We start from the raw sequence: 27,390 nt of genomic DNA on the forward strand, positions 1-27,390 counted from the left end.
TGTAAAGTCTAATGTTCTCAGTTTCTCTTTAGCTTGTAAAGTCTAATGATATCAGTTTCTCTTTAGTCTCTAAAGTCTAATGTTCTCAGTTTTTCTTTAGCCTGTAAAATCTTATGTTCTCGGTTTCTCTTTAGTCTGCAAAGTCTAATATTAAAAGTTTCTCTTTAGTCTGCAAAGTCTTATGTTATAAGTTTCTCTTTTGCCTGCAAAGTCTAAAGTTATCAGTTTCTCTTTAGTCTGTAAAGTCTAATGTTTTCGGTTTCTCTTTAGTCTGTTGAGTCTAATGTTCTCATTTTCTCTTAAGCCTGCAAAGTCTACTGTTATCATATTCTCTCTAGCCTGCAAAGTCTTAAGTTACCAGTTTCTCTCTAATTTGCAAAGTCTAAAGTTACCAATTTCTCTTTAGCCTGCAAAGTCTTCAATTATCAATTTCTCTTTAGTCTGCAAAGTCTATTGTTCTCAGTTTCTCTTTGGCCTGCAAAGTCTAATGTTCTCAGTTTCTCTTTAGAAAGTCTAACGTTATCATTTTCTCTTTAGCCTGCAAAGTCTAATGTTTTCACTTTCTTTCTAGTCTACACATTCTAATGTTTTAAGTTTCACTTTAGTCTGCAAAGTCTAAAGTTATCAGTTTCTCTTTAGCCTTTAAAGTCTAATGTTCTCAGTTTCTCTTTGGCCCGTAAAGTCTTTTGTTCTCAGTTTCTCTTAAGCCTGTAAAGTCTAATGTTAATAGTTTCTTTTTAGTCTTTAAAGTCTAATATTATAAGTTTCTCTTTTGCCTGCAAAGTCTAATGTTATCAGTTTCTCTTTAGTCTGTAAAGTCTAATGTTATCATTCCTCTTTAGCCTACAAAGTCTAATGTTCTCAGTTTCTCTTTAGTCTGCAAAGACTAAAGTTATCAGTTTCACTTTAGTATGTAAAGTCTAATGTTATCAGTTTCTCTTTAGTCAGCAGGGTCAGACTACTGTATTGATTTTCTCAAAAGAAACGATCCGTAAACCTACATTTAAATTGTGAATTCATGCTAAAGATGTGTTTTCTAAAGAAAATGACATGCCTGACACATTAGAATTATCTTGTATATAAGGTTGACCAACCAAATCTTTCATAAAATGTCCCCTTAGAAGATTTTTATTGTGCAAAATTACACAAAAAAAATGTAAAATGTTGCAACGCTTTTCACTCAAATGCGGCTAAGGAATGCTAAAAAACGTTAATTTCCGGTTGAATTCGGAGTATATTTCTTTATCATTGTTTGGCGACTTTACCATTTTAAATGCTCCACTTGATCTTTATAAGATTTGATTTTTAAATTCTATATTTTATGGCTTTAGACTCGAGTGAAATACCTTTAAATAAAGACAATAAGCAATATATCTTATTAAATTCGTTACCCTTTTTTTCTTAAAGCAGTATGCCTCCAGATTCATGCAAATTTTCATGAAAATTTTGAAAATGTATTTTAAAGTAAAATACTGTGAAGTGAACAAAGAAAGTAATTTAGACATTGCAAACGGCATTCGCAATGCACTTAAATTACCAAAAAAGAGGTCAAAATATACATAAATAGCTCTTACTGTGTTACGCAATAGAATTATAGTGATTGATACTGCAAAATCTGTCATAACATAACATGTAAATAATTAAATATTAAATCTTTTTACTTTTCTTAAGATTTCAATACATTTTTCTAAAGATTGAATTTCTTGAAATATTTTGGCTCATCAGGAGGCGTGCAGCTTTAACAATTTATGAGAAAGACACGGGACATACTCGTAGAGCAAAAAATACAAAAATAAAAAAAATAATTAAGAAATAAGAACAAAAGAAATTGAATGTTTTAAATTTATATTTATAAAACAATAAAATGCCGCCAGTACTACTGTGTAAACTGACCCTCTATAAACCTATACTACATAAAACAACAAACAATTGATGACATGTAGTGAATGAGTCCAGTTCTTATATGTAAAAATTGACATCATACAAACTACACCAAATATTTAACTTAATCTAGGTACAAACTATACTGGTATACAAACTGTCGTAAATATATTTAATTCATAACACAAAATGTAACAATACATCCTTCCGCTATAGAACTATAATATTCTTGTATTTGCTTTTCTTAGAATGTACTTTATCGATAGAAGGCTAAAACAAGAGCTCCGTTGAGGCGGGGCAACATACACCCCTGATGACAAATTTAAAAGAAGGTATCACGGACAAAAATATAACTTAAAGACAGATAGCAAATTCATAGTTGTAAATAGCACAGTACAAATGATGACTTTTTTCCATCAATGTGAAAGAAAATATATGCAGTGTTTTGAGGTAATAGCATATAAGTAACAAACTGTTTGCATATAAAGGGTCATGACTTTGTCAATAATAAATTGATCACAGCGAAAATCAAGCTTGACCTGTGCTTTGACATAACATACTTAGATTATAAACACAATTATTGAATTCCTTCATAAGTTTTCCTACCGAAATCAAATTTTCTACGGAAGACGGACGGGCAGACAGACGGACGAACAGACAGACAACGCCATACTAAAATACATCCCCAAGTTTCTTTGAGAGTATAAAAAACGAAAGATATCGGACTCTGCCGCCAGTTTAGAATCAGGCAAGGTGTCACATCAATCAGGCCTGACCAGGCTCTATACTGTTGGCTTACAAATTTTTCCTTAAACCGTGAATGGCTAAGACAAGGGTGAAAATAAACAAATCATAAAAACTTTAATCTCAATAGTTTGTGATTACCAAACAGAATCACATTTCCCCCTTCCTATCCTTCCCGATTTCCACCGACACCTCTCCCTCCAACATGCCCCTGCAATGTCCCCCTGCCCTTAACTTTCCGCTGACCCCCGCCCCGGTCCATTCCCCTTAATGCCTTTAACCTCCCACCCCAACTCACTTGTCTGTTCTTGTCCCCTGCCCCATAATTATGTTCCTCCCCCTGCCCATTCTTTTCTCCCCTTCATACACCCCTTTTCTATTTTGCCCTTCCATTTTCTGTATCATATATAAATAAACAAAATCAAGTTCACCTGTACTTAGAACATTTTTCTGCAATATAACATGACTAAGAAGCAATTCTACACAAATAAGTTCTTTAACCTCTTCAAACAGCAAGGGAATAGTAATCATTCAGCGTAAAGGACATTAAGTGAATGTCTGCGATACAAAAGGATAACAAGCATAAATCTCAAAAAGAATAATTTTCATTGACCTCAAACGAATAATTAGTGATGGAATTTATTCTAGCGTACATTTTTCAATTAAGTCTGCAAAAGAATAGCAATACTAAAATAACAAAGTTAAGTCAACTGTCAACAAACCTCCTGGTTTACGTAAATAATATCATAATATATTCTTTATTATAATTCAGTCATTTAGGTTAACTATTGAAAAAATGAATTATTTATTACAGTTATACGTATTTAAAAAAAAGTGGAGAATAAACCTAATTATGAAAAAAGGAATGAAAAAAAAGCTAATAAAAACACGTCATAAAATAACATGGTTAATTATACATTAATAATAAATCATCTGAACAAACTTGCCTGAAAAATTACAATAAATTGTACTTTATCACGAAGGGCATTAAACTACAAACACGTCACTGATTAAATAAGATTTAAAAACCGTATGTACCAAATAAAGTGACTAAAGGGCATTAATGTAGTTTAATTTGATAACATATATAAATAGCTTCTAGAATTAACATATCAATTCTTAAACTTTAAATACAGACCTTCAAAAAACTCCTGAGGTTTTTAAATAAATACATAAAATATATATTATTTCATCGAGGACAAACCCCTATATTTGCATTTGAATATATAAGCACAAACAAAAAAGGTCATTTTAGAAATACAGTCAAATCTGTATAAGACCACCTCCTAATAATGACAACCCTGTTAATAAAGACCATTTTATGACAAACCTTCATTGGTAAAAATACAACCGGATAATCTCCAAATAAAGACCACCTGTCTTTAAAGGCAATGTATGGTCTCTCCATTAGGTGGCCTTTATTAACAAGTTTGATTGTACTAAATTGTTAAAAACATTCTCCAGATCCAAATTGCCCTATATTCTTCCATTGAAAATATCCTTAAAAAAAAAAAACAATCAATTCCATTTCAAACAGCATTTTACTTTTACAACATGTAATTCTATATACAAGGACTTATTTAAAAATACATAAGACTTATTTTGTTGCACTTAAAATCAAGTACATTTGTACTGAAACATGATTAAATCCAACCAACGATACTGATTGGAGCATTGTGTCTCGTAACATCAATTTTTCATAGTATAATGCTTTACCTACTATCAAACCTGCAAACAAAGGCCACCTTAAAAGAAAAAGTCAAAAAAATTGGTCTTTATAAACAAGTGGTCTTTATTTAAAGGTTATTTGTTTTTCAATTTATCAACAAAAAGTCAATATAGGGTTATCAAAAAGTGGCCTTTATTTGCAGGTTTATCCTTATTTTGAGATGGCCTTCAATACAGGTTTGACTGTCAAGACAAAAGTTAATCTTATAAGATTTATATATAGTAGAATAATATTGTTTCAATAATTTTATAGTTAATTCTCAAAAGAGTTGATACATAGAATGTCTCCGTAATTGTACACACATCAACAGAGTTAAATGTTCCAGAACAACATACATTTGTATTATGATGCTTTTTTAATTAACCAGGGTTATAACAATTTCGCAATGACTTCCTGCATGTGTCACTCTCTCTTGAAGAAATATTAATACATATTTCCTTTATACAGGTACTTTACAGAGTATTCCTTTTTCCAAATTCAAACGATAACTTTGTAAACTACATGTAGCAGATATATATAGCTTTCATACAAATTAAATCTATTCTGATTAAAAACTAATTCCAGGACTGAGTCTCTAAGTTCGCTATATCTTAAGATTTAATAATTCATTGTGAACATTATCTGCTAATAATACTGCACAAAACTCTACTGGCAGTCTCTGTTTCTAACAGATTTCTTATCTGAAATTGTCCCCTTTCAATTCAGTTTGCTTCAAGTTACTTCAACTGTATCTGAAATTGTCCACTTCAAATTCAGTTTGCTTTAAGTTCCATCAACAGTCAGAGGAAAACTTTTAAAATAAGTTTTGATGATGTATATGCAAAATGTGCAATTGTTTTTATTCATGTCTAAAACTGACCAGCTGGCCAATTCTTAAGTTTATTAAGAGGAAGTTAAACAAACTATGTATATGTAAGGAAGTTGTACAGATTGGTCGAGTTGTTGCTTTTAGTATTTGTACATTATCATCAAAATGTTTTTTCTGTTTTATTTTTTGGAGGGTTGGATTTTTTGAAGCACGAAAAAAGGTAGAGATCAAAAGCTGGTTTTCCTGCTTCACTGTTAAAAGAAGACCTCAGGTGCCCCTTGGGTGCATTATTTCAGGCATGAGGAGGCACTGAAGTAGAACCACCTACTTGGTTTCATAAATAATGCATACGCTACATTGCAAAATATACTTCAACTATGAAAAAAACATGTGTGTATTGTATTCATTAATCTCAGTATGTCCATCTTTTACTCGTGAATTAAAACGGTGAGAGGTCTTTGAACTGTATCAAGCAGACTGCCTTTTAGCCGGCCCTTTTCCTTCCAGCAGATCTATCACCATCTCAGCCGCATCGGGAATTCTCGTACCTGAAATTATCAACCTCATTAATTTCCTCTCGCCATAAATTTATCTCTCCCACAGTAAAAGCAAATAATGGCATGTGATTAATAATTAACGTAAACCACAATTAAACAGATTAAAAATGTTGGGGATGTTTATTGTTCAATTTTAATTTTATGCTGGCATGACTGTTTATGACGTATATTGTTCCATTTGAAGTCATGCTGGCAATTTTCATTGTCCTATTTTATGACTTATGAGAACAAAGTGATTTGTGTAGCTCTTTTTCCATCAATCTTTACATTCTTAATTGGGAAATTTAAGCATAATTACTATTAGAAAACTGGGAAAACTTTAACAAACTTATAAAAATATACATTTTTTTCTCTAACATTTTCAGATCATAGTTCATACATATAAAAGAGCTTTTTTTTTAAATCTTACAAACATGTTGATTTTTTGGGGAAAGTACAAATTGTGGGACTGGGAATTTTCAATATTCTCTAAATTACATGAATTAGGAAATAGCAAAAATTAATGCTGTCACAGCTTCTTCTGAACACAAACCGTAATGTGGCCCCAATTTTTATGCAAAACCATCACTGTAGAGTGTGGGTGACAGGTTGTGAGTTATCTCATGCCAGGATATGAACACTGGTTAAACAAAGGACATAAATATAAATGTTCCTTCCGTAAGCAAACTGGATTATTTTCTCACAGGGGCAAATGGGCAACATGAATAACTAGAATTCAACTAGGGGGGGGGGGGGGGTTTGGTGGGGGAGGTTGGGGATTATGTCGCACTAACACAGTAGTTATATCAGCTTTACTGGAGGAGGAAGACCTCAGGTGTATTATTTTAAGGCACCAGCAGAACCACTTATGTTCAATAAGCTAGCTGACAGAATCCAAAAGCCATGACAGAATTTGAACCCACAGCGATGAGGGGGACAAGTGATTTGAAGTCACAACCTTGACCACTCAGCCACAGACGCCCATATCAATGAGGTGCCACTGTACTTAAGCCATTGATCATAAACACTCTCTAACATAAATTCCGATGAATACCAAAAATGAGGAACATAAGGAGTCCATCAAGAGTTACCTACCTGGACCAAACACTGCGGCAACACCTACATCATAAAGGTAGTCATAATCCTGAGGGGGGATAACTCCTCCAGCAACAACAAGTATCTCTCTGTAAATACAAAATCATACATGAGAAACAGGTTTAAAGATATACTATGCTCATCTTTGGGTAAAATATTTTTCTTGCAGAAATTTATTTGAAATCTTGTAAATTCTGACACAAACATGTCTAAGAGATTGCACTAACTGTTTTTGGGAGGCTGCATTCCCCCTGAACTGATCAAGTTAATTTGGTCCTGTCTTAACAGTTAACTGCCAGTTTTATAATGACACTATGTATTTATACTGTGCTTACCTAAAGTGTGTAGAGTTTAAAATGTATTATCTGTGTGTACTCAAAAACTTTATCTATTACATTTAAAACAAGACTGCATAGCAATTATCGGTATTTTTGAATATCAAATTTGAGCAAACTGTATCTTTTATTCTTTCAACATTCCAATTTTCTATTATTTGACTAGGTTTACAATCATGCAAATATTGTTTAAGAAAACCAGGGGGCGAGATTATAAAGAAATAGTTAAGTTCAAACTCAACTTCAAGTTCAACTCAAACTTCAGATCTCAGGTGTTTGATTGGTCAAAAACAGGCACAGAATGTGAATTGACCAATGAAAATCCTTAATATTCGAGCTTGATCTCAGGAAAAGTTTTTATAACCTTGGGGCCAGGTACCACTGTGTGTATTATTATGATACAGGAAGGCATTTAGGTAAAAGCATTACTCTAAGGTATTTACAATTTTTTTTCAAAAAAAGCTGTCAATAGGACAGCCACTGAATTTTAAAAGTGTAAATGCCTTTCAAGAATGTATGTATGAAACAAAATTAAACAAATTCACCAAGATTTTACATTCTTGGTGATCAGACCTGACTGAATGATTTAAACGATTAAAAGTGACAGATTCTTACGGTTTTCCCATGTCCTTGAGTTCTTTAATAAGTTCTGGAATCAAAGTTTTATGTCCCGCCGCTAACGAGCTTACACCAACAACGTGTACATCGGCATCAATAGCTTGCTGGGCTGCTTCTCGAGGTGTCTGTTACCATAGAAACAAGAAAATATTTAAATGAAAAACATGCATATTACTACATTAATACATGTATTTATATTTAAGTTAACCTCTTTACCCTTTAACTATAGAACAGTGTATTGTTTTCTTATGAACCAGATAGAAAAATCCGTCAATGTCACTTAAAATAGCGATGCTGGGAAATCTTATCTCAAATGGGCATATCTACCCCCCCCCCCCTCCAGCAACACTTTCCCTACATATTCCTACACAAACCACTATTCACTCCTTTAAAAAAAAAAAAAAAAATAATAAAAAAATAAATGAAACATCACAAGGGCCAAACGTATCAAAATATGTGAGCTTGTCTATCTAGAATCTTATTTGCATATTTTTCTGTTTTAAGTGCCAAGATTAATCTATATAAGAAATTAAATCTGATGTTTTTATGCTTTGGACCTCAGTGGAGCTCATTTAAAGGATTTTACGATCAAAATTCAAGATTTGAAAAGACAAAAATGGGTCAAAGAGAGAAAAGCCCGGGGTGCATAAACTGCATTTGTATACCAAATATCATGATGCTGTGATGTTACCAAAAATATTTACCACTGACCATTAATGTCAAAAATTTAACTTAGTCCATAAACAGGAAGTGGATGAACAACAGACCTGAAATCTAATCCCACGGTATGGAACCATGTGTCAATGCTGTATGCCAAATATCAAAAGGCTGTGATAAGCAGTTGCTGAGAAAACTGTTACATAATGTTTTTCCAAGATGAAGTGTCAAAAAGTATTTTTGCATTGCCAAATGATAGAACCAACAAACTCGTATATTTGACATAAGTGACCCTTAAATTGTAATCAAATACATTTGTGTACAGTGATAATAATATCTTTTATTTAACAGTGTTACACTTACGGCAAACAGAGGGCCAATGTCAACATCAAAACCCATGTCAGCGAAGCCTGTCGCAATAACTTTACCCCCTCGGTCGTGCCCGTCCTGACCTACTTTAGCTACCAGAATACGAGGTCTTCGTCCTTCATTCTCTTGGAAATTCTACAAAATAATCCGACAATGAAACAAGATTTATTACACACTCCTTGTTCTTAAAAATTCCATAGCTTTAATTGCAATTGAAGACATAACATCATACACATATGACAGATCATAACACATACAAACAATTCACCCGAACATGAACATTCAAAAAACCTTTAATTAGATTATGTCTACATCTCTTGCAGTGGATGATAACATTAAAAGATTTTCAAGATTTATAATCACTCAACTACAAAGGGGATTGTTTCAAATGACATTTAAGCCAATATAAACTCTTCCCTACCAAAAGAAGATTCAAGCAGCACCCTAGTCTATCTCCAACACTTTAACTTGAAGGGTTCAATTTGATCAGAACAAACTTTATGGAACATTCCATCAAAAACAAACTAAAATCTAAAACATTTGAATAATTTCTTCTTGCACATATGCGATTTTGACACTAACCAATGGCAGAATTTTATTGATAGTAGCTATAACTCTGCCAAATTATCTAAGAAAGCCAAGTGTGATTCATCAAGAAAAAGTAACAAATTGTCATATGTACAAAACTGTAACCCAAAATTATCCGAATATGAATAATTTTTTCAAAAAAAGTAGCTATTTGAAACAAACTTGACTTCTGATGAAGTCACACCTATGGTCTATCTGTGATTATGAATAAACAAGTATATATACACCGGCCTAGCGGACTGTTCACATACCTCAACCCTCTTGATTACTTGCGATATTTCATCATCGGCACCATATTCGGTTTTGTACGCTCCACTGACCATTCTGTCGCTAGCCACATGTCTACCATACACCTGTATATCATTCAAAACAATCAAATCATAGTGTATAGAAAAAACATTGTCGGATACCCGTGGCCGAACCATTAACATTTATCAGCCGTGGGACTTTTCACAAATATCCCGCGATCAGAGGTGTGTCAAAGACAGTTTTTTCATTGGTTGCCTCACGTTTTCATGAGGCGATTTAAACCAATCAAAATGCTAGTTCTATATGAGTAAAGTGAAACGTTAATCCTAAAAAATTCATTACTACTGTGATCCATATCAGTGGAATAATTTAGTTATGGGATACTCTTGCCTTTTAAATTCAATTTGGCAAAACAAGTGATACAGATGCTATTTTATTTCTGATAGTGGTTTACCTTTGCTGTCGAAGAATATAAAAATTGCTAAAGACGATTTCATTGGTCAATATTTTACACACCTGTTGCTGTACATCGATGCAATTTGATTAATTTACCCATGGTTGATTACATGTTATGTTACATGTTAATCCAGCGATAAGATAAAAAAAGCTAACAAGAATTTTTTTTCAGAATTTGTATAATATTGTCAATGGATGAATAAAATGATTATATATTCATATCTTCACTGACCTGGCTTTAAACTGATTGCATATACAAATCATTTTCATTGCCATTAATCTAAAGATTAAAAGTTAATAAGAGATGTAGGTGAACCACTGTGACCTTGACCTTTGACTTAAGGATCTCAGAATCAATTTCGATGGTCTACATGAACAAAAGTACTTCGCCTTCAAGTTTGATCAACTGTACACTAAAGCATTCTCTAGTTATTTGTTTGTTTGTTTTGGGTTTTATGTCACACCGACACAGTATAGGTCATATGGCAACATTGCAGCTTTACAGGTGGTGGAAGACCTCAGGTGCCTTTCCGTGCATTATTTCAGGCACGAACGGGCACCGGAGTAGAACCACCAACGTTCCGTAAGTTAACTGGATAGCTTCCTCACACGAAAAATTCCAAAGTCCCTGTCGGGATTCGAACCCACAGTGGTGAGGGGCAAGTGGTTTAAAGTCAAAGACCTTAGCCCTTCAGCCACGGACACCCCACCCCTTCTCTAGCTATTTATCATATTATCCATTAACTGTTTTCTATGTAACAGTAAGAGGCTATTTGATTTTTACAACTTGACATACATGTATAGCCCAAGAGTAGAAATCAAGATGGTCATGTTTTATGGTTCTTTCTGTTTTGTGCTGTAGCCAAAAACATAAATCTTCCTGTCACCCCATAAAATCTATTTATTGTTCTGTTTATTTATTTACATTTACCAGTGACAATGTTGTTTAATTATTTGTTTACCTTTTCCATGGCTCCAGTTATTTCCCCAACAGTACATCTTTGTCTAGCAGCGGCTATTGACAGCTCCAACAAGTTACCATCGTTACTTTCACACGCTTTTGTTATGTTGGCCAAACATTCTTCTGCCTACACAGATATAAAATTAAATAATAATCAGTACATACCCTTTACCTTCTCTGTATTTTGAATAGCTTCATTTATTTTCTATTTGTTTTGTTTAATTTGACATTTTAACCAATTCTTTCACTATTATTTGTGCTATCTTGGTATTGTTATAGAGAGGGGGGTTGGGGGTGGGGTGGAGTGGGGTTCACGGGTTCAGATAAGATGGATAGATTTCCCATCATATTCCTAGTTGGCTATTACTTGCAGTTCCTTGAATCTGTCATTTATTTCTTTTGATTGCTTTTCCTTGGTTGGGTTTTAAATGATACAAACATTGTAAATGTTATACATTGTATGTGACTTTCTAGCTTTACTGGTGTAGGAAGACCCCAGGCACCTCTCTGTGCATTATTGCAGGCACATGACTAGGCAAGCATTCCTTAAGCCAGCTCCATCATTGCAATTTATAGCTGTTTAAATAAGCATAAATCTAACATAATGTTTATTTATCCTTTATGATGATTTTATGTATCTTTTGGGTCATTTTATCCTCAGTAAGAAATTGGCATTTAATCATTATAAAAATCAAAATGGATAATGATCAATTCTTACCTTGGCTGTATCTCTATTAGCCTTGGTTTTCTTCAGTCTGGCGATTTGTTTTTCCCGTACCTCGGCATTATCAATACACAGTACATCTACCATCTCAGCTTCCTTCAACCTGTGCTTGTTAACTCCCACAATAACCTCTGGTAAAAACATTTCATAAAATTATGACTTATTTCATTTTGCTTATCATACAAACTTTCACTTTACTCTCATGCATGTTTAAAATGATAACAAGATATGGATTGAGTACTGAAAAAAAAAATATATATGCATTTGATGTGTTAATGAAAATGATGTTTTTATTGGTTGAGTTTTACATCACATCAACACAGTATAATTATGTCTTGGTTGACTTTCCAGCTGTACTGGTGAAGGAAGATCTCAGATGCCCTTCCGTGCATTATTTCAGGCACAAACCAATTCACTTTAAATTTTTTCTTACACCTTCAACCTCACACTTTAACATAACCTCTCTTCTTTCAAATGCAATATTACCATGGAATAGTTCAAAATATTCATAACCTTATCTAATTTAAATAAAGGTTGTCAAACAATGATTTACTGGTAACTAGCATCATTTCATTGGTTTGAAAATATCATAAGATCAAAATAAATCATGCATTTGTTATCATTTCATAGACATGTAGTCTAAACTTGTCAAAGTAATTAAGTTTGCCACAGTCTTGCTTTATAACACTTTCCTAGACTTGTATGATATAGGTATATATGTAATGTCAATTCAAGTAACATCACATAAATACATGTTTAAAATACTTGACATATCTTTAGCCAATAGACTAATCATGACTTACTTTGGAATATTTTTGATTTTCCAAGTTGATCCTGTGGAACAAACAAATTTTTACAGTTACAGCTTAGAAAATACTAGTAAATTAACAGTTTGTCAAATCTATTGTGAACAGTAGTGCACTGTGAAGCTATAATAGTAAAAGTTTAAATCAGGGGATAAGCTTGGGGGAAAAAAACAACACATTTGCCGACATCCAGATAACAACTATTATAAATACTAACCTAGATTACTGTCGATTCTAGCCTGACGTTTAGCAGCACATTCCTCTATCCTCAATTTAGGCATACCTGTAGCCACTGCCTTCGCCATTCCTCCCATCTCTTCAACCTTAAACACAACATTTCCTTTACATTATCACTAAACATTTCCTTTACATTATAACCAAACAATTGCTTGACATTATCACTAAACAATTGCTTGACATTATCACTAAACAATTACTTTACATTATCACTAAACATTTCCTTTACATTATAACTAAACAATTGCTTGACATTATCACTAAACAATTCCTTTACATTATCACTAAACATTTCCTTTACATTATAACTAAACAATTGCTTGACATTATCACTAAACAATTACTTTACATTATCACTAAACATTTCCTTTACATTATAACTAAACAATTGCTTGACATTATCACTAAACAATTCCTTTACATTATCACTAAACATTTCCTTTACATTATCACTTAACAATTGCTTGACATTATCAACAATTGCTTGACATTATCACTAAACATTTTCTATACATTATCACTAAACAATTGCTTGACATTATCACTAAACAATTCCTTTACATTATCACTAAACAATTCATTTACATTATCACTAAACAATTCGTATACATTATCACTAAACAATTCCTTTACATTATCACTAAACATTTCCTTTACATTATCACTAAACATTATCACTTATCATTTCCTTTACATTATTACTAAACATTATCACCAAACAATTCCTTTAATTATCACTAAACATTTCCTTTACATTATAACTAAACAATTGCTTGACATTATCACTAAACAATTCCTTTACATTATCAGTAAACAATTCCTTTACATTATCAGTAAACAATTCCTTTACATTATCACTAAACAATTGCTTGACATTATCACTAAACATTTCCTATACATTATCACTAAACAATTGCTTGACATTATCACTACAATTACAGATGTTTTCTTTTAAGTATTTTCTTAACATGACCCTTACCCTTGATATTGGAAATTCATGCACCGTTTATGCTCAGAATATGGAAAAATATCAGATTACAATTTTACAACAATTGGAACTCATAATCTAATCTTAACTAATTCTTTTTTCTTCATAGCTGATTTATACACAGCTTTCCTTTTCAGTGTACTTACCAAGTCTCTACAATAGGACATATTAAATTTATTTATTGAAAGTTGGTAATTTGTGTATGAAAATTTTGATTAAAATAAAACTATATTGAATTGGGAATTTCTACTATAAAATATGTATATAAGAAAAAAAACCAATACCAATTTACAAATCAAATGTATTTAACATATTTATCTGGTCTCTAAAGATATGATGGGATATTTATAGAATTTTCTGCAAGTCATTTAGATTACTAATTATACACATGAACTAGACAATAAAATTTAATGCAATTATGGCAAAATCTTAAGTTATTGCGACTTGTACACCCACAATTTACACTTGGATGGGCATTATGTCAATTTAATATTAATTATTTAAATGACAAAATTAATTTATATTGATTATCATTTAAAACTTATACAGATCTTACCTCATTTATTTTTCACCCTTAAAAATTTCATTTGTGAGTTTCCTTTTAAAATCCCCCCGGGATCTGCCCCCCGGAAATAAAAGAAAAAATAATGTACTTGTCTTATTTAATTATTTCCCATTAATTGTTTAAAATTAAAAGATTTATGCTTACAGTTAAAAAAAAAAAGATGTATATTAGTGAACTTGAATCCCCTCTTTCCCTACTGCTTATATTTTATATTGCCAAAAATTCCCTTGCAAAAAATTTTTTTTAAAAATTTATATTCCCAAAGTTCCCATTTGCAAAAAATTCCCATATCTGCAAATAAAATTCAAAAAAATTTATATGGCCAAATTTTTTAATTCAAATAAATTCCATATTTTAAATTTAAATAAAATTTTTTAAAATTTCCAATTGAAAAAATTCATTTTTTTTAAAAAAATTCCCAAAATATTTTTAAATTTAATTTTCAATAATTCCAATTTTATAATTCAATTAATTTTTTAAAATTCCAATTGTTAAAAATTTCATGACTTTAAAAAAATTTCCTTTGTTTTAAAACCCAACTCAAAAATTCCATATTTTAAAAAAAATTAAAAAAAATTTCCTTAAACAAAAAAAAATTTGCCCTTAAGGCCCAAATAAAAAAGGTCGATATGCAAGCTCTTAAAAAAGTATACTACTTACCAAAAAAAAAATTCATAATCAGGGTTTAAAATTTATTTTATTTTTAATAAAAAAATTTTTTTAGGTTTAAAACCCTTCCCGCTAAATATAGCCAAAAATTAATGCCAGTAACCCTTTTTTTATTTTTTCAATATCCCTTTAAATGTCACCCCCAAAGGAAATTATTCCATTTGGGGGAATAAATAAAAAAACTTTTTTTAGTAAGCCGATCTTTTGTAAAAAATGAATTGATTTTCTTCTTTTTGTGAAAAGGGGTAGGTATCAGGGCTCATCAAAGATTTTTTGCTGAGTACCTCCAAACACTGCGGCCATAGCCTCGACACATGTGCGTATAATGTTGTTGTAGGGATCCTGAAAAAAAATGTTTTGCTCAACTTCAGCAGATAACAGACAACTGAAAAACATTCTAATTTTATGATTTAATATGAGCCACGTCATGACAAAACCAACATAGTGCGTTTGCGACCAGCATGGATCCAGACCAGCCTGCGCATCTGCGCAGTCTGATCAGGATCCATGCTGTTCACTTACAAACTCTATAACAAGTAGAGAAACCGATAGCGAACAGCATGGATCCTAATCAGACTGTGCGATGCGCAGGCTGGTCTGGATCCAAGCTGGTCACAAACTTATTATGTTGGTTTTGTCGTGACGCGGCTCATATCATTTATTTAATCAACTCATGTAACAAAACGATCAACAAGAGTTAGACCCCAGGTAATTTCCATCATTTAATATGCTCTTTAACTTTTTTTATTATTCAACAATATACACAAAAAATGACCTTTTTTTTTAAAAGCATGGGTTGTTTTCCGTATTAACTTTTTTTATGTCTGTATTTTAAATTTAAAAGATGTTTTTTTTTTATGAGTAATTTGTGTGAAACGAACAAAATTTAAATTCATTGATTTTTTTTTTGACGAGGTCAAATATTTTAACTTACTGTTTGCTGACTAACATGAAAAACTGGAGTAGGTCGGTAATAGAGTTTGGGGGGGATAATCAGAAAAATAGAGTATAAACTGTTCTGTGAGGGACCCGCAGGTCTGTGAATGCCTCTAAGGGGAGAGATTTTGGGTTTCAGGGTTTAAACTTTTTCATAATTTGCCCATAATCTTCTAGTGCCCTATTTCTATTTCCCAAAACAAAAAAGACAGAAAAAAGGTGGAAATATTTTAAAAGTGTTAAAAAAATTTTTTATGGTGGTGTGTATTTTTTTTTTGTTTTTTTTTTTATTTTATTTTAAATCAACTGTCATAACCTTCCAGTTTTACTAGTAATGGTAAACCATGTTCATCCCCCTGCAGCCCCCCTGTGCATTGCACCAGGCACAACAGAGCACATGAATATCACCACCAACTGTCCACAAGCTAAACAATCTCCCTTACATTCAAGAGTTCAATGGCCCTAGAAGGTTACTGAGTAGCCATTGTCTGGAAACAGAACTATTCCAATTAATTTGTGCACAGACTGACCATCACAAGTATTTGAGCCGTGTCACGACAAAACCAACATAATGGGTTTGCAACCAGCATGGATCCAGACCAGCCTGCGCTTCCGTGCAGTCTGATCAGGATCCATGCTGTTCACTATCAGGTTAACTACTTGCTATAGGGTTTGTAAGCGAACAACATGGATCCTGATCAGACTGCGCAAACCGATTATGTTGGTTTTGTCGTGACGCGGCTCATTTATTCAATTCAGAATGCTTTTTTATTCTAAGTCCCTCTACTTATATATGTACAATGTGTCACATGATTGCAAAAACTACTGACCATATACATGTTCATACCAACTCCCCAGAAGAAAGAAAGTCTAGGTGCAAACTTGTCAACGTTCAACCCTCTCTCAATACCTGTAAAATAACATACCAAAGGTATAAAACCAATGTTTGAATTGTCATACTGACTGTAATTACACTTCTAATAAAAATGCAAATTATTTAAAATATTCCCTTTGAAAGTAAAAAGAACATGTCATAGTATCAATAGTAACTAGTCTGGTTTCTTTTGTTAAGGCAAAGAAGTAATAAAGGCCAACTTTTCTGTCATAAAATTTCCTGTCAAAGTAAATAGAACTGAGGACTTAAATTGTATGTACAAAATTTAAATATTCCAAACATCAATGCTATTTACCTTCACAAATGTAACATTCAAAGCAAGTTTTATCAAATATAGGTCAGAATCTTTTTATTTCTTGATTGGGTTTAATGTCACACCAACACAGTTTAGGTCATTATGGTGACTTTCCACCTTTACTGGCGGAAAAGACCTCAAGCGCCCCTCTGTGCATTATTTAAGGCACAAACAGGCACCTGTGTAAAACCACTGACATTCCATAAGCTAGCTGGAAAGCTTTTTCACATATATAATCCAATGATGTGCAGCTTCAACCTACACCAGTAAGAGGCCAGTGGTATGAAGTCAGCAACCTTAACCACTCAGCCACATATGCCCCTCCAGACGTTTTACAACAGGACATTATTTATCTATAACAATATTTATCTTAGATGGATGATGACAGAAAGCTGTCAATGCTTAGAAGTGTGGAAATAAAGTTTATTTGACAATACCAGTTCTGATATACTGTAAGCCATCAGCAATTGTAAATGCTAATTCTAACACAGCATCAGCACCGGCCTCCTGCATGTGGTAACCGGAGATCGAAATAGAGTTAAACTTCGGCATGTTCTGAAACATGAAACATCAAGTGTTAATAATAGTATATAGGTTTGTTCAAAATTGTAAATGTCCGTAAACATTAAATGTTCAAATTAGTAAATGTCTGTTTGATTGATCGGGTTTTACGTCACACCAACACAGTAATGGTCATATGGCATTGTTTACTGCTTTACTGGTGGAGGAAGACCTTGGGTGCCCTTGCGTGCATTATTTCAGGCACAAACGGGCACCTAAGTAGAACCACTGACGTTCAGTAAGCTAGCTGGATAGCTTCCTCACATGAAAGAACCCGAAGTCCCTGTCAGGATGTAAATGTTTGTAAACATAACATGTTTAAAACATAATTTTTTGTTAACAATATTACATTTTTGAAAACATAACATGTTTCAAATAGTAAATGTTTGGAAATATTAATGAGTGATTAAAATGATTTCAGCTAGACAGCAGTACATCTTTTTCTTCTGATACTTTTGCTTACTGCAATTGATATTCAACAACTTTCCAGACCTAACTGATAGAGAAAGATCATCAAAATTTTTCTGTGCATTTTGTTATATCATACAGGTAAGTATAGGTAAAACTACCAACAGGTAGCACTGGTAAAACTACCAACAGGTAGCACTGGTAAAACTACCAACAGGTAAAAACTACCAACAGGCAGCACTGGTAAAACTACCAACATATTACATGGGTAAAACTACCAAACTTCCCTACAAAAAATTCCTATGTAACATTTTCAATGTTTTTTAAAACATAAAATTACCTTGGATGTGTATTCAAAGATATCTCCGATCACTTTCATCGAGGGTTCTGGGGGGAAGATATAAGTGTTGCGCACCATGAACTCTTTCAGAATATCATTCTGAATGGTGCCCGCCAGTTCAGACTGCTTGGCTCCCTGTAATTGGGATTAGATTAATATAAGTTAACATAAATCTGCTTGCAGAAAACAGATTTAAAGACAATTCTATTTTTAGATCATAAACAATTTAACGATAAACTGAAACAGGTGAAATATAAAAGAGAATGATGATCTAATTACAAACAAATTATCCCCTTACAAAAGATAACATAGCATTACAAAAAATCTTGCATTAACTGGAATTCGAAGACTTGTCCTCGAGATTATGATCCCATATAAAGACAATGCTCAAGATCACTGTGCAAAAGAATTAAGGTCCTGACACATTTATTATCCTTTCCAGACATTTTCATTTTAAGTGCTTCACCTGATGTTTATAACAATTTCAAATTCTACGTTTTTAGGCTTTTTGACTTCAGTGGGGTTCCTTTTACATATGAAATAATTCAAACATGACTTAAGAAATAGCAGAAATAGCAGTTTCTGGCAGGTGATTTCAAGTCAGCAAAGATAACTACCTGACCTCCGAAACCCACAATATCAAAATCTAACAACTTAACATAGACAATAAACACAAACCTGTTCCTCTGCTGACACGACGTACATCGCCAGGATCGGGAGAACGGCACCATTCATTGTCATTGACGTGGATATCTTGTTCAGTGGTATATCTTCAAATAAAAGGTTAGTATCTTCCACTGAATCTATGGCAACACCCGCCATTCCTACATCACCATGCACACGTGGGTTATCCGAATCATAACTGAAAATCGAAAGAGAAAAAAAAAATCTCCTTTCATAGTTCTCTGGACTTTTACATTTCCAATAAAAAAAATAGCTTTTTTTTAATATTGTATATAACTGTTTATCAAACTTAAATATATAATTTAAATTATGAGTTATATTATCAGTTTGTGTAATGATAAGTTCAACAGAAAAGTCAGCAATTTATTAGATGTACAAAAATTATTGAATATTTGTCTATTATTTGAAAATTAAAATTCTCTTTACTAAATAAAAATAGTATGTGCATATTAAATTGTTAATGCTTTGGGAGAAGGTCAATTAAATTGGTGCTTGCTTTGGGAGCAGGGCCATAGAAATAGCATACAATATGATATACATATCTATGGACATAAAACTCTAAATATGTTACCCTCTATGTGTAGCCAGATCAAAAGCAACACTGAGACCCTGTTGTCCAGCCTTTATGTTGTCTCTATAAAATTTGTTACTTTCTTCCACTGTGCTGAACCCTGCATACTGAAATCGAAGTAGAAAATTAAGCTGAGCACTCCACAAAATGTGATTGTAATAAAATCAGGTTTTATAGTATACATACAGCAGAATCGTATAAAAAGTTGTAACTGCATTGCACAGAAAGCGAATGATAGAAAATTGCTATTAAAGTATTCACACAGTGTTTAATGCCACAACTTTAGTTATCTTATTACATAACACCATACTGTTTTTGCATACAATTATATCAAACAATAAATCTAAAACTTGTTAAGATACAAACAAAGTGTATCATATCAGCAAGGCTAAAGTAACATGTGCGTAGTGAAGGTCATATCAGAAAAGTAAAAGTTACATCTTACATCAGCATGGTAAAGGACACATCAGCAAGGTAAAGGTCACACAAGAAAAGTTAAGGTCACATCTCATATCAAAAAAGTGAAGGTCACAAAAGAAAGGTAAAGGTCACACTTGAAGAGTAAAATTCACATCTCTCATCAGCCAGATTAAAGTCGTACCAGCAAGATAAAGGCCATATTAGCAAGGTAAAGGGGTCAAATCAGAAAAGTTATATCCACATCTCATATTAGCAAGGTAAAGGTCACACAAGCAAGGTATAATAAAGGTCACATCAGCAAAGTAAAGGTCACATCTAAACAAGGTAAAGGTCACATAAGCAAGGTACAGCTAACATCTCACATCAGGAAGGTAAAGGTCATATCAGCAAGGTCAAAGTCATTACAGCCAGCAATGGTCAAGTAAGCCAGATTAAGAGTCACATTAGCAAGGCAAAGATCAAAATATCAATATTAAGGTAACACAAGCAAGGCAAAGGTCATATAATCACTGAGAAATACATGCATACCTGTCTAATAGTCCAGGGTCTGTGTGTATACATGGTTGCATAGGGTCCTCTAGTGAAGGGGTATGATCCTGGAATCTCCTTGTCAACTAACTTTGTGTCATCTGATGTATAGAGTGGCTTTACATTGATTCCCTGGAAAGAAATTTTAAAAACAAAAGAGATGTAATAGCAGGGCTTGCATTGGCAGGAGCAAATGAGCAAATTGGCTCCAAAATTATTAAATTGGCTCAAGAACATCACGATGAAGAATAAGAGTTAAAAGTAAAATCTTATTACATGTATACTGTATATATTACATTTTCTTATAAAACATTTGTTTACTTAATGCTAACAATAACACCAGTGTATTAGTCATATCTCCTTCATGACAAGAATAAATATTACACTTCAATTTAGTATATCTGGAAAAGGAATTATTTTCCAAATTGAAAAATTAAAACAGATAAAAAAATATTCCCAAAATTTCCTAGATACTTTTACCCTATGGTTGGCATGAAAAAGGCCTGATAAGTGAAATTGCAAAAATATTGTTATTATGTTATGTTATAACTTTAACACTGTTGATTACTTGTTACAGGTTATACTTTGCATGGTTTTACGTTAATATGTTAAGGTTGGTTAAACTGCACTTATTGTCGGCTAGGACCGTTTCTATAACATTTCAAGAGCAGCTAAAAATATCCAACTTCCGATCTTGTCCAACCTAGGATCACTTTACCCTATTAATTAAATGATCAATCGGCAAGTTTGCAATTATGCAAATGATTACAATGTCTTGACTTGAAAGGCACAGAACCCTAAGTGTGCTTTACTAGTATTGTATTTGTTCAGCTGGTTGATATATAATTTACCTCCGGTGTTTTCCATGTTAAAGTTTGCTCCACGTCTTTCCCCTTCAGTTCTTTAGAGGCAGCTTTCTTCCATTTCTCATCTAGAGGCTCACGATGAATGTTCCTGCATCCACATACAGGCAGCAACTTCTGTGGGACAAAAAGCAATCAAAATATCATTTACACATCATATTAACAAGGTAATATTTATTTCATATGTTTTTTTATGGTCAAAAGTAAAGTGACCCCATCCTTGTACATGTAGTCATAACAAATCAATAAAGTAAGCATTGTACATACACTTTACATTATATTGATGTTTAGATATAACAGAATTGATCACAGCTGTATGAAAGCCTAGATCTTATTTGAAGAACTTGACTCTGAATTTTGAAACTAAAATAGCTTTTTATGTTTGTTGTCAACACAGTATAAATCATATGGCAACTTTCAAACTTTACTGGTGGAGAAAAACAGCAGGTGCCCCACTGTACATTATTTCATGCATGAACGGCGCATATGAGTAGAACCACCGATACTCTGTACACTAGCTAGATAGCTAGAACAGTAACACACTGTCATATGATGAAATATGTATTGTGTGACCAGTATGTCTTTGACTATACACCTCCCCTCTATTGTAAGTCAAAAGCTCATAAATTATCACTTTGTTAATTGGCCTTTCTTATGATTAAAAGGTTTAAATTAACAAGAGGGCCATGATGGCCCTGAGGTCGCTCACCTGTATATAGGCCCCCGGAGCGGGGCCAGTTTAAACCCCAGGGCTTTTATTTGAGCAAACTTGGAAGACACCCATTAGAAGATGTTTCATGATGTTAAGTTTTTACTACACACATATAATGAAAAACAATGACCTCCGCCCCCCTCCCTTTGGCAGGGCCAATTTAAACCCAAGGGATTTTATTTGGACAAACTTGGTAGACACCAACAAAAAGATGTTTCCTGCTTGAAATCTAACCTCTAGCTCATTGGGTTTTTTAAAAGAAGATTTTTTAAGTTTTTACTATACACATATAGTTAAAAACAATGACACCTCTGGGGCGGAGGGCTTTTATTTGAACAAACTTTGTAGACACTTACTAGAAGATGTTTCATTCTTAATATCTAAACTCTAGCTATTTGGGTTTTTTCAAAGAAGATTTTTAAGTTTTTGCCATACACATATAAGGAAAATCAATGACCCCCGGGGCGGGGCCAATTTTGACCCCAGGGCTTTTATTTGAACAAACTTTGTAGACACCCATTAGAACATGTTTCATGCTAAATATCTTAGCTCTAGCTCTTTGGGTTCTTTAAAAGAAGATTTTTTAAGTTTTTACTATATGCATATAGGGAAAATCAATGACCCCCTGGGGCAGGGCCAATTTTGACCCCAGGGCTTTTATTTGAACAAACTTTGTAGACACTCACTAGAAGATGTTTCATGCTTAATATCTAAACTCTAGCTATATGGGTTTTTTCAAAGAAGATTTTTTAAGTTTTTGCTATACACATATAAGGAAAATCAATGACCCCCGGGGCGGGGCCAATTTTGACCCCAGGGCTTTTATTTGAACAAACTTTGTAGACACCCATTAGAACATGTTTCATGCTAAATATCTTAGCTCTAGCTCTTTGGGTTCTTTAAAAGAAGATTTTTTAAGTTTTTACTATATGCATATAGGGAAAATCAATGACCCCCTGGGGCGGGGCCAATTTTGACCCCAGGGCTTTTATTTGAACAAACTTGGTAGACACCCATTAGAAGATGTTTCATGCTAAATATCTTAGCTCTAGCTCTATGGGTTCTTTAAAAGAAGATTTTTTAAGTTTTTACTATATGCATATAAGGAAAATCAATGACCCCCTTGGGCGGGGCCAATTTTGACCCCAGGGCTTTTATTTGAACAAACTTGGTAGACACTCACTAGAAGATGTTTCATGCCAAATATCTAAGCTCTAGCTCTTTGGGTTTTTTAAAAGAAGATATTTAAAGTTTTTTCTTTTGGTTGCCATGGCAACCAGAGTTCTGCATGGAATTAAATTCTTTGAACAATTTTTAAAGGTGACCACCAAAGGAACATTCCTGTGAAGTTTGGATGAAATTGGCTTAGTGGTTTATGAGGAGATGTCATTTAAAGTAAAAGTTTATGGACGGACGGACGACGGACGGACGGACGGACGAAAAGCGATCACAAAAGCTCACCCTGTCACTTTGTGACAGGTGAGCTAAAAAGTCTATTACATTTAATTTTCACTAAATTAATTAAGATTTTTATATAAGAGCCAGTAAAGATTTGAGAGTAAATACGTGAGTGTATATTACAATAAATTTATAGTGTAAGCAATAAAATACAACAAACCTGTGTTGAGCTAGCTATTGCCCGGCTTTGAGCTACTCTCAACATCTTGAAAACAAATTACAGGAAAAACTTTTTAACCTAAATCAACAAAAAAATCAGGTTAAGTCATATGTTTCCAACATGAACACTGCAATTACAATTAAAGGGTTTTATTTCCCACAGTTTTACCAAAATATCACCTTATTTCTTTCAGATGAGACTCTCTATATTGAGATCCTGATAGGTAATGCTTCACATTTATTATGCATTTTCAGAAGCATTTATAATCAACTAAAGTCCTAGTCCTTAGTTCTTCCCTATCCAAGAGACAACACTGTTTCTGTCTCAAAGTCTTCTTTGATATTCAGATATTGACAAGAAATAATTCGGATAATTTTAAACATCAAAGTAATTTCAATGCATCTGCCAAATTTGTTTAACATTAAATGCATGGATTGGATCATGAGAAAATACAGTGTATGAACTTATAACTGCATCACTGTGAAAATGCTTTAAGGTAAATCATGTCCAATGGTTGATACAAGAATGTCTGTATATTTCACTTGCTTCTATAAAAAAAATGAAGGTTTTCTATTTTCTTGTAGGTGCATGTCTATCAGATATATATAATGTCATATAATGTTATAATCAGACAAAAGCGAGTTTTACGGTAACACAATTACCTGCTAGATAGTGAAGATTTTGAAAACTTTTGCACGAAGTAATGCAAAATTATGGGTATTTGACCAATCGCAACTTTTCCACTTACAAGATATGGATAAAAGCCGATGAGTTCTGATTGAAAATGGATGCCTAGACTGGTCTCCTGGGCACGTCTATGGGAACTTTAGTAGGACAGGGAACCAGAATAAATGGAAGCAGTGCATAAAATACCAAATGGCACTTTTAAAACTGAAAGTATAAAATAAAAATTAATGATTATTTTAACCGATTTACACGTTCATAGGCTTTGCCTAATTTCATATAACCCTTCCTATAATCTGGTTCTCTGTCCTATTAAGGTTCTCATCTATATTCTCTGACGGGTGGATCCAATTAAAATATTATATAAAACACGAAATGGCCATATAGGCGTATATAGTGTACAGTTGTGTTGAGTGCGTCCGAGAGTGTGCAGTTCTAAGTGTATTGAAAACATAAAAGGTGTAGCCGCCTATGGGTTTAAATTATAATTTTATATAATTTCTGTCAAAGAGCTCGCTTTGAGGCTTTGCCTTATTCATGTTATATCATTACAAAATAAATTAGATCTACATCAATAAAATTATATGCATCCCAAAATATGAGATTAATTTTTTTTTACATGATATGGTCAAATTTTTTATTTCCCTTTTAATTTCTTTTTTTCCAGATAAATGCATGCCTGAGGATATCAAAACAATCCTACCATTGTTAAAAATGTAAGGTAAATATGGTAAACATTGAACTTTGTGTAAGGTGAAGGCCATTTAAAATGGCATAAACGAAGGTCAGGGTAAATATTCTATCATAATCATGTAAACAAGACATTGACAGCGCTTCAGCAAAGCTTTTACGTTCATAAGTGGTAATACTCAATCCATTTCTCTATAAAAACTTGCAGAAACATTATTATTTTCATCATAATAAAAGAAAAATACAAAACGAAACCTGCAATAATTTGTTGTTGTTCAATCAAGCGGGACAACTCTGCAATGCAAAAAGTTAATGTCACACCGGTTAAGTTTAAATAGCGAAAAGTTATTATTTAAGTGGAAAGAACTTTTCGCGGAATGAATTCTAGCGGTGGGCAGGAAAAAAAGATACGCTACTGGTTATCATAAGATGTGCAATTAAAATAGTATAGATAAAAGTATGTAAAAGAGTGTGTAAGGTCAAAATCATCCTGTTCCTTCATATGACACCGGTACAGTTGGTCGGTTCCAGGAAGCGGACTATAAGTTGCAAGAACTTGTTTCCTTGTAAATTATCACAATTTTAAGTATTAAGCTTTTGGTCCGTCTCTTGTGTGCACACATTATTAATTAAATTTACGCATACACTGTAGCATATGCGTCACTTTTTTACCTGCTTTAACTCTATTTATTGTTATTGTTTTTAATTAACATACATGTATCATTTTCAAAAAAATAAAATGCAACACTGATCTTCATATTTTGGATTCACGTAATGAATTAATAATTAATACAAGAAAACCAAACAGACAAAAAAAAAAAAAAAAAAAAAAACAACAACAACAACAACAAAACAAAACAAAAAACGAAATAAAAAATGAATGCCGTCACGCACGGTTTCAACACCTGCACGACTTTCGCATACACAGAAAGTAATAGGGTGCATGATTATAATTCTATAGGGCACGAGGTTTAAATTAATCGAACTATCTTATCAGCACTTAAATGTAAGTTAAATAATTACGCAATTACATTAAGATAAAGGGTTTACATTTTTATTGTTCAGAACTACGTGTATGGTGGTTGATTTGTGCCATTCTTGATTTTGCCCCGCGATCCCGCCAAGCGAAATGTCGAAAATTAACAAGTTCATTTGGCGGGGGCGCGAAGCGAAAACACGCCAATAAGCGAGAGCACGTAGCGAGATTTTAGAAATAAAACTTCGCCCCGATAAGCGAGAGTAAAACACGCTTATTTCGCCCAGCGCCCCCGATATTTAGCGCCCTGTCGATTTATTTCTTAAATCTCGCTGGCGCGGGGCGACTATTTATTTTTTAAACTTCGCACCGCGCCCTCTCTTTTTCGAGTCCCCGCCCTCCATTTTATCTTGTTAATTCTCAGTTTTTTCCTCGGCGGGGTCACGGGACGAAAACACGAATGGCACAAATCAGCCACCATACAAAACACATTTTTTTGCTCATTTAGTTTTAACAAAGGTATAACCTGTATTCACCGCCTTAGTGGGGTAATCAGACATAAACCATATCAATTTACATATCCCCAATGAACATATTCCTTACAGAAACAAAAGGTCTCTCGTTAGAATGTCTCTTATTTTTCAGAACAGCTGAACTGTTAATAACAAGATCAGAGTATTATATTTGTTATAAAACAATACTTTCTCTCCATTTTTTTCCAATACAAGTGAAAGCTGGAACATAAGTATGTCACAAGTGAAAGTCTGGGATCTTATTGAAAATGGTCTTCTTAACAATATTTGAATAATAATAATAAAAATAAATGCATGCATGTAAAATAATAATAAAAAAACTAACCTTATAAAATGCGTAGTACGAAAAAGCAAAGCAGATTCATTTATATAATTATAGTAACTAGGTCTGTCACTGAACCATTTTTTCTAACATCAATGCAAATACACTTTAAAGCTACATGCCCCCAAACGAGGCAAAATACACGTATTTCAAGAAAACCAAACTTGAGAAAAATGTACTAAGATTCTGAGAGAAGTAAACGATTCAAGATTCAAGTAATACTATTTTTTATTATTATTATTGACATGTTATGTTCGATTAATGACTGAGATTTCTGTATTTGTTACCATATTTCTACAGCGTGACTAACGCAATAAGAGCTTTTTGTGTGCATATTTG

At 33.0% G+C, this 27,390-nt stretch overlaps 1 protein-coding gene across 1 annotated transcript; it reads right to left on the reverse strand.

Moving 5' to 3' along the window:
- Nucleotides 1–1,828: 1,828 nt before the first annotated feature.
- Nucleotides 1,829–25,537, reverse strand: LOC132737523 (methylmalonyl-CoA mutase, mitochondrial-like). Its single transcript, XM_060724821.1, has 18 exons — nucleotides 25,476–25,537; nucleotides 23,847–23,924; nucleotides 21,505–21,633; nucleotides 20,654–20,785; nucleotides 19,706–19,812; nucleotides 19,129–19,312; nucleotides 18,451–18,585; nucleotides 17,579–17,696; nucleotides 16,761–16,861; nucleotides 15,300–15,357; nucleotides 12,774–12,896; nucleotides 11,745–11,881; nucleotides 11,028–11,153; nucleotides 9,612–9,713; nucleotides 8,767–8,907; nucleotides 7,744–7,871; nucleotides 6,794–6,882; nucleotides 1,829–5,710 (listed from the first exon to the last, which is right to left on the reverse strand). Exons 2-18 carry the CDS (start codon nucleotides 23,889–23,891, stop codon nucleotides 5,631–5,633), a joined length of 1,935 nt encoding a protein of 644 aa, XP_060580804.1. The 5' UTR covers nucleotides 23,892–23,924; nucleotides 25,476–25,537; the 3' UTR covers nucleotides 1,829–5,630.
- Nucleotides 25,538–27,390: the final 1,853 nt, after the last annotated feature.

The sequence above is a fragment of the Ruditapes philippinarum genome, unplaced genomic scaffold (assembly GCF_026571515.1).
Source record: "Ruditapes philippinarum isolate M1 unplaced genomic scaffold, ASM2657151v2 ctg5289_1_1_1_1, whole genome shotgun sequence".
In the NCBI taxonomy this organism is placed as follows: domain Eukaryota; kingdom Metazoa; phylum Mollusca; class Bivalvia; order Venerida; family Veneridae; genus Ruditapes; species Ruditapes philippinarum.

Bases quoted from the DNA above. Each gene is read 5' to 3' on its own strand.
- LOC132737523 (XM_060724821.1), bottom strand. From the start codon at position 23,891: ATGTTGAGAGTAGCTCAAAGCCGGGCAATAGCTAGCTCAACACAG. The intron at 20,786-21,504 runs GTAAATTATATA...ATTTCTTTCCAG, and splicing joins TAACATGGAAAACACCGGAG to GGAATCAATGTAAAGCCACT. The intron at 12,897-15,299 runs GTACTCAGCAAA...GATAATGTAAAG, and splicing joins TATGGCCGCAGTGTTTGGAG to GAAATGTTGTGTTTAAGGTT.